General features: G+C 40.8%; 1 protein-coding gene across 1 annotated transcript in view; it reads right to left on the bottom strand.

Annotated features, from left to right (window-relative positions):
• Positions 1-8,244, bottom strand: part of adamts3 (ADAM metallopeptidase with thrombospondin type 1 motif, 3) — a 255,775-nt gene that overhangs the window by 147,980 nt on the left and 99,551 nt on the right. Inside the window, exon 4 of the mRNA XM_008282959.1 lies at positions 7,295-7,488. Coding sequence (XP_008281181.1) covers positions 7,295-7,488 — 194 coding nt within the window. The remainder of the gene's footprint in view (positions 1-7,294; positions 7,489-8,244) is intronic.

Genomic DNA, 8,244 nt, shown 5'->3' with positions numbered 1-8,244 from the left:
GGAAAAGGGAGAGGAAGGAGAAAAGAGGGAAGATGAGAGGAAAGAAGAACACTGAAGAAAAGGAAATAAAGAAATATGACAGGAAGCAAACAAAAAGAGTTGAGAAGAAAGGATAGAAAGTTGGAAGGGAAGAGAAGAGGAAAAGAAGAGAAGGAAACAAGGAAAAGGAGACCATAAGAGGAAGGAAGGAAGGAAGGAAGAACAAAAAAGAAGAGGGGAGTGAAGACAAAGAACAGAATGAAACAAGGAAAAAGGGAAATAAGAAAATAGGAAATACAGAAGACTTGAAGGGAAGGAGAAAGGAAACAAGAAGAAAGAGAGGAGAAGAGGAGGAAACAAGGAGAAAGAGAGGATGCAAGATGAGAATAAAGATGGAGGATTAGAAGTGAAGAAGAAAAGACACAAGAAGAATGAGGGAGAAGAGAAGGAGAGAAGCAAAAAGGGAAGGAGACAAGGAATGAGGAAAGAATAAGAAGAAAAGGGAGAGGAGAGGAAACAAGAATAGAAGAGGAAAGAGGGAAAAGGGGAGGAGGAAAGGAAAGAGGAAAGAAGGAAGGATATAGGAAAGGAAGTCAGGAGACTAGGGAGAAGAGGAAGGAGAGAAGGTAGGAGAAAAAGGAAACAAAAGAGTGAGGAAAAGCAAAAAGAGAAGGAAAGAAATAGATGAGCACAGACAAGATGAAGGTAGAAAGGATAGAAAGATGGAAAGGAAGAGGGGGAAACAAGAAGAGTGAGGAGAGAAGAAAGAGGAGGGGAGGCAAGGCAAGAAGAAAAGGAAGAAAAGAAGGATAGAGGAAAGGAAACAAGAACAGAAGAGAAGGGAAAGGAGGGAAGAGGAAAGGGAACAAGAGGACTGTCAAGGAGAAGATAAAGACAGAAGGAAAAAGTAGAGGAGACAACAAAAGAGGGGGAAAAAAGAAGATTGTAAGGAAGAGAGGAAACAAGAATAGAAGGATACAACGAAAAAGGGAGGAGGCAAGACACTATGAAAGAGTGAAAAGCAGAAAGGTGGAAGAGAAGATGAGAGGAAATGAAGAGAAGGAATGAAGGAAAAAGGGAGCGACAAATGGGACGAGGAAAGGAAACAAGAAGATCAAGGAAGATACGAGAAGTAAAAGGAAAGGAGGCGAGAAATGAGGGGAACTTAGGAGAGATGGATAGAAAGGAAGAGGAGAGGAAAAAAGGAATAAGAGAAGGATAGAAGAGGAGAGATGAGGAAGACGTTGAAGGACTGAATTAAGAGGAGACAAGATAACATGAAATTACAACTGAGATGCTTGGAGGGGAAAAGGAGTGGAGAGGAGAGGTTTTAGGATAGAAGGAGGACAGGAGGATGTATGGATATAAAGTAAGGAGTGTCGAGGAGGAGGAGGAGGAGAAACTACAAGGATGCTGCTACTGCTGCTGATGCAGTGAGTGATTCGGCAGCAGAGGTCCAGATACACAGACGCTGCTGTCAATCACAGTAATCAGCGTTCAGAGGCCAGAGGCTGAGCTGCCTGCAGATGAAGCCAGCAGGGACCTCTACTGGAAAACACCATCAATAACCTCATAACACCATCACTGCCAGGCTCTGCAGAGATGACAACACGGTTCACGGGAGTTTAGACTCATGTGTTTCTCAACAGAGACATGGAACGACGTGACACGGACACATGATTACATCGGTTTTAAACTATGGAAGCCCATTTATGCCAAAATAGGGAAAATAAATGACATGTTGGGAATGATAAAAAATACTCAAAAATTCTGACAGATGGAGTCACAGGGTTGAACTTCTATGTCATGAGTAAAGTGAGAATTAGGACTGAACGATTAATTTCACGTCGAAATCACAGTTTGAAATCATTGCAATTAGCAAATCACAAAGGCTGCACTTCAGAATATATGTTGCGGCTGACCAAGGACTTGAACTGCCGTGTCACTGGTTTCACAAATCGTGCGACAGTCACGCATTTAATGGTAATAAATGTGGAAATCCATCATGTGTTTTAAATCTATTACACAATAAATACTAAAAAGAAGTCGGACATTTAATAACCATGTCACAAATCAAATTGCAGTTGTATTGTCTGACAGGAAAATCCCAATTTTCTTTTCCACTCAGCTCATGTGAAAATTGACCTATGACATATCAAATTAAGTTTTTTAGATCCAGTATCAAGTAAAAACGATGCGACACAAGACGGAAATAAAAGATGCAAACCTACACGTGATCAATTTTGAGATTTATTGCATCCAATCCATAAAACGGTGACTGAAAGTTTTGAGTCACTAAGTTACAAAAATAAGATGGTGCTTGAACATTTTAAGATAAGTAGCCAAGGCTGAAACACAAACTGAAACGTCCCTTATAGATACGAGTACGTCCAGAAATATAAGATTTTGATTCAAGAAAACCATTTCTGCCAGGGAGAGAAAATAACTCACATTTTTGAGTTGAAAAGTAAAAATTATTTTTGCAAAGTCATTTTTTTTAAACATACTAAATAAGAATTATGAAATTCAACCTTAAAATTTTAAACAAAAATTTTCATCCAAATTAAAATATACAGATATATGTAAAAGAGCAGAGAGAGTTTAACAAATTGTAAACTACATTTTGATTTCTTCTATTTTTAAGGTCCATTTATGTGAAGTATGTGCTGCTAATTCCTTCTAGTATTCCAACATAGTATATCCGTGAAGCCGTTTCCTACTCGATTTAATAATTTAAATTGATTAATGCTGAGTCAAAAATAAATTAGGCAACATCAAAAGACAACACATTGAGTAAAAATGATGCTCCTAACTCTGAGTTTTGACTTCCTCAGTATAAAATATGAAATTTTACCACACTGCACAAGACGTACATCTCATTTTTGACTAAATAAGTATTGTATTTTGACTTACTGTCTCATTATTTTGATTATTTTTATGGAAAAAATGTAGAACTCTATGATTATTTTTACTTCAATCATTCTTAACTTTTCATCTCTTCCTGCTAGAAATGTGCTTCTGTGGAAAAACAACAACAACAAACAAATAACAAATGCTGATTGATAATAAACCAGTAAGATTTGGATTTGGTTCCAGTTCATTTGTTTTCCTGTCAGACTGCAGGAAACACTGGAGCGACCGGCCCTGACTGGCTGCCACTGACACACACAAGCTGCTGAAATCCTTCCAGTCGGTCCGGCTCGCAGCGTTTGAAACAGGAAAAAGCCTCCGTCCACCCGGCAGATGCAGCTCCTCTGAATAGCAATGACAGGATCGGGCATTCATCTCATCGTTCAGCTCAACTGCTTTCACTTCCCAAACACAAAACGCTTAATATGGGGCCATCGTGCACAATAAAAACAGCGTCTGAGAGGCTTGTAGTTTAAATGCAATATTGCCGATGATAACACCAGCGAGAGCACGAGAGGCTATCCTGTGTTTTCCTACAATAGCAGACAAAACGAGAAAAAAACTAGAGAGAGCGAGAGTGTACACAGCATTATGTAATCACTGCTTCTAAACGTATACATGTCGGATTATCTTTGGAAGTGCTTGATAAAAGGATTTCTGAGGTAATATCTGCACAGGACCCGTCATCAGCCCTTTGTGTAATCCACAGACAGCAGGACAGAACTCTGACACCCGTGATGTCACCCTGATAAAATCAATCAGTCCTGCAGACAGCTGGTTAATAAAACAGCGGCAGGTGGAAACAGAACCTGCTGGTCAACCATTAGCTTTGTTTCTCCGGTTTCTGACAGCGTGTGGCCAAATTCCTTTCATGTTTCAAGTCTGATTCTTCTGCGCCACAACATGCCATCAATAGTGCAAACAATGATGCCTATCAGAGCTGGTGTGTGGTGTGCAATCATCTCCAGCCATCCCCAGAGGCTGCTAAAGGCTTCGATCATCTGATGACTTGTTGCTGAGGAACAGCAGCAGCAGCAGCTTCCTGAGAGACAACAACCAAAGTTCCTTCATCGGGACCCACCGCCCGGCAGCCACCTCGGCAACACTGTTTCAGGCTAACAAGACCAGGCGTCTATGTAAGTGAACAGGAGAGGGCCATAGCTGCAAAGTAAAGGGGCACCAGGACATAAAAAATGCATATATACAGTAGAATCAGCAGGCAGATAAGATGGGACGAGACTAAACAGGATAAGATGAGATGAGAAAGGAAAGAACAGTAGGAGCAATGTATTGCAAGTTCTGTAAATGAAGTACAACAAAAAAGAATCCAGAAATCAACCGTGTAGCTCAAATATGTGGCCGAAAACATGGAGAGATCAGACTGAGCTGCTGTTTGCTGAGCACAGTGATAGAAGTGGGAATAAAGACCAATTATAACAGTTTGTTTAGAATGTTTAGGCTTTGTAGCATCTACCTGAAGGTAATTATTGATCTGTTGGTTTGCAAACCTGTGAAAAACAAAGCATGGATCTGAAGTGTCCCTTCTGCTTCTCTATCGGCATTAAAATGTCTGTTTGAAGAAAATGCTGGTGTGAAGTGGTGGCACATGTGGCCGACACTAGCATCTGTGACAACTTGATGAATAAACGCTACTTCTAATCTGCCTCTCGAGAACAAACGACAGTCTGAATTGATTCTCAAATGCCAATGAAGAGCATCTCAACTAAATTACCCTGTTGAGGTGCGACTGCATCCACAACAGATGCACGCAGAGGGTATGATAATGCCTGCTCTGGATCTAATGGCACTCTTGTTTGTGTTTGTAATCACTTCTACAGTGGCGCACTATTGCCATCCTGCTGTGGACAACAGAGCAAATTCACACAGAAGGATTTCTGCCGAGGAAAGAAAACAACTCTCAGAGAGACTTAAAGGTCCAAATTATGAGGATTTTTTTCATTTGACGTCCCAGCTGTTGCGTAATTTTTCTGTTTCAGTCAATACAGCGCTGAGCCGCAGCAGAGGTCTCATAGGAAACAGCCCGTCGTAACACAGATGACTCACATATTCACATCATGACCAGAAATATGTGATTTCTAGTTCAAATGAAGTGTACCTCACCTCCTCTGTGCTGCTTTTGGCCCTGAAAAAACAGAACTAAGTGCTTAATAGTCTGACTCAGCTCTCAAATAACTCAAAACTGAAAGAAGCTGACAACTTTAATCCAATAGAACTGAAGAAGAACTTTGGAAGAACGTTAGTGTGGAGTTGATTCTTTTGGAAGGCAAACAGATACGGGGCAACATAAGAATTAATTTGGAATTTTGTTTCTACCTTTGTGAATTAAAGGAACAAAGGTGTAAAAACAGTTGGCTGCTAAGCACACGACTGGGCTGAATACAGCAGCTTTGCCAGCAGCTACTAACGGAACACATTTGGCTAAAAGAGACAAAAAAAAAGACAAAAAAAAAAAACAGAAATCCAAACGCAATGAAGCTTGAAGTTTATGGGCAAGATGAATGGCCACGACTAGTTCAGAAGGTGGACTGACAATGCAGAAGAAAGTGTTGGTATAGATCATGGATGTGAAAAAAAACCCAAGTTCTATTATCACGTAAGCTTCCAAAATAACCATTTCAGCTCCTTAAAGCAAACACTCTTTAAAATATGGATACCAGTCCTCAATTTGCATTTGCTTTTTCCATAAAGACTAATCAAGCCAACTTTATTATGTCACTAAAACTAGTGAAACTCCTGCCAAACAGTGTGTAGAGTAAGGATTTTTCCTACAGTGGTGAGCTTCTTATATTAAAAAAAGACAAATAAAATCATATTATGTACCAGGGATGTCATAAAAAGTGGTACTTTGGGGCCAAACTGATGCCAAAATTCAAATAACTTCACGTTACCTGTTTGTCTGTGATGCCACAGGTACAGAAGGTACCGTAAATTGCGTATCGACTGGAGATACTGGACAACAACATGTGGACATGTGACAAGTGAAGTTGCAGGAACAGGTTTGCTGCAACTTGTGGGTAAATAAAAGATGGCTGAGTATGTATGGAGATATTTTGCATTTGAGTCAGGAAATAGTATTCAACAATCAAAAGCCAGATTGCAAAAGTGTCACATCTGCAGTAAACGGAGGGAAAACGTAAAACTTTACTTATTGAAGCAGCTAAAAGACAAACAACCAGATCTATAAACAGAATTCCAGGTTTTAACTGTCCGTTAGTCGTACCTGTTGTAGCAATCATCCACATACAACGTTCACAAAGACTACTGCTTGCCTGTTTGAGCTAGCTTATCAGTTTCTCATAATGTGAGCCGGGTGCAGCTAATAATGCTACCAGTCATGACTGATTAGGCTGCAGTTCCTCTCGTGGCCACACGAGGCAGCTCTAAAAGCAAATCAGTCCCCATTGGCCACCATGTTAAAATGCAGAACTTTACAGCAGTGATAAACATGTCTGCAGCCTGGTATCAACAATGGATTTGATCTCTACAGCTAATCTTCCCATTCATGACAGCTGTACAGGGAATTAATTTTTATATAACTCGCCTGTTGAAATTTTATTCAGACTTAAAGTTATGCATAATTAAGGGTGAGTGACAGGTGACAGATGGGTGCTGTCTGAGAACAGTTCATGACCCAGAGATTTTTGTATGTCCAGCCTCAACTTCACCTACGCTCCACCTCTTTACTCATTTTTAGATCATTTGGAAGTTAAGCCTTGATTATGCTGCCTTGCACATACACAGCTGCAGACCCAGCACAGTTGTTCCTGTTATACTACTTTTCCAGTCTGCTGGAATCTACTTGGAGGACCTCGCTGCATACATGCCCGGTATTTCTGAGTATGCATGCGTTTGCCCTAGAGACACAAAATCAAGGTTTTTTTTTTGTTTTCAAGTTATTTTTTTGGCCTTTGTGCCTTTATTTGATAGTGAAGTGAGAGAGAGACAGGAAAGTGGGGGAGAAGACGTGTGGGAAAGGGTCATGAGCGGGATTCGAACTCATGACCTCCACATCGGGACTGTAGTCCTGTACATAGGACACCAGCTCAACCAGGTGAGCTATAGCGGCGCCCCTCAAAACCAAGATTTTTTGTGTCAAGATTTTACTTAAAAGAAGGCTACTGGTTAGCCTGACGTACTGATAGCTCATAATGGGAGCTTCCTGCAGCTCGTAACGTTACTAGGCCACCATTGCGATTGTGGAATTTGAATTGAATTGATATCAACTACCAAGTTCTTGGTACCGTCACATCCCTGTTATCTGTTACGGTTGCTAAAATATTAATCTCTCCTGCTGTTCAGTACAAAGACCACAAAAGTCAAAATGCAATAAAGTCCAGAGAAAACATTCAAACTAGCAGCAAAAACAAGTTAAAGAGAGACTCACAATGTTCATCAGAGTGAGGAGGTAATTCTGCACGTGCTCCTTGCCGTGGAACCGGACCACCGAGTCGTCAACCCCCAGCAGGATTTCAATGTTGTAGTCGTCCTCTCCGGCATCCCGACGGCGGCGGCGCTGGACCGTCTCATTGACCTGCCGGGTCACTGAGTCAAGGGTTCTGGGAACATCAAGCTCCGGTTCTGTACCAAGAACAAGACAGAAGAGATTTAGGTGTTAACTGTGAAAACAGCAAGTCAATTACTTGCTAAAGCTGCAGTTTTTCATTTCTCTGTACGATGGTTGCTGCAGGGCTTTAATGCTGAGTATGTACACACCATGATCCACTATTACAGTAAGACTCCACTGTGTTACAAGAGGGTGGAATCAGTATTACTGTGAGTGTGTCACATAGCTTCAGGTGGTCTTCACATTATACAGAGTCTTTAGATGCCAGAGTTCACAGTGTTTGCCAAAGGTTGTTTTTTTTGGTTGTACTTAGACGTGTTTGATATTTGATGAGAACAAACGAACAACTCAGCCGACTGAACAATCTTCTTTAATCTTTCTGCAATGATTATCTACGATCCAGTCCCAAGGGCGCATGAGGAAAGTAAGACATGCAGAAGCAAAGAGAGGAGAACAGCATGCAGAGGAATTTAAACAGAAAAGATATTTTATGTTCAAGTGTGGAGGTCCAGCTGGGATTTAAGACACCTGAAGTGCTGAAATGGCAACAGCCAGCTTGGGAATGTTCACAATGGGTCACAATTTTTTTCTAAACCCTGATGTACCTTTATACAGGATGTCATCTTAGCAGAAGTGACAATGCCAGTAAAATCAAAATCAACAACAACAGTAACAATACGTAGAAGCTGTCATCAAAACGTAACAGTATGTAGCACTCAGGCAGTTAGTATCTGACAATGTTTAATGTATCTAACACTCGAAAATATGTC

Source organism: Stegastes partitus, unplaced genomic scaffold (assembly GCF_000690725.1).
Source record: "Stegastes partitus isolate 25-593 unplaced genomic scaffold, Stegastes_partitus-1.0.2 Scaffold291, whole genome shotgun sequence".
Taxonomy (NCBI): Eukaryota; Metazoa; Chordata; class Actinopteri; family Pomacentridae; genus Stegastes; species Stegastes partitus.
Note: the sequence above shows the minus strand (reverse complement) of the source record. Positions and strands in the feature narration are given on the sequence as shown.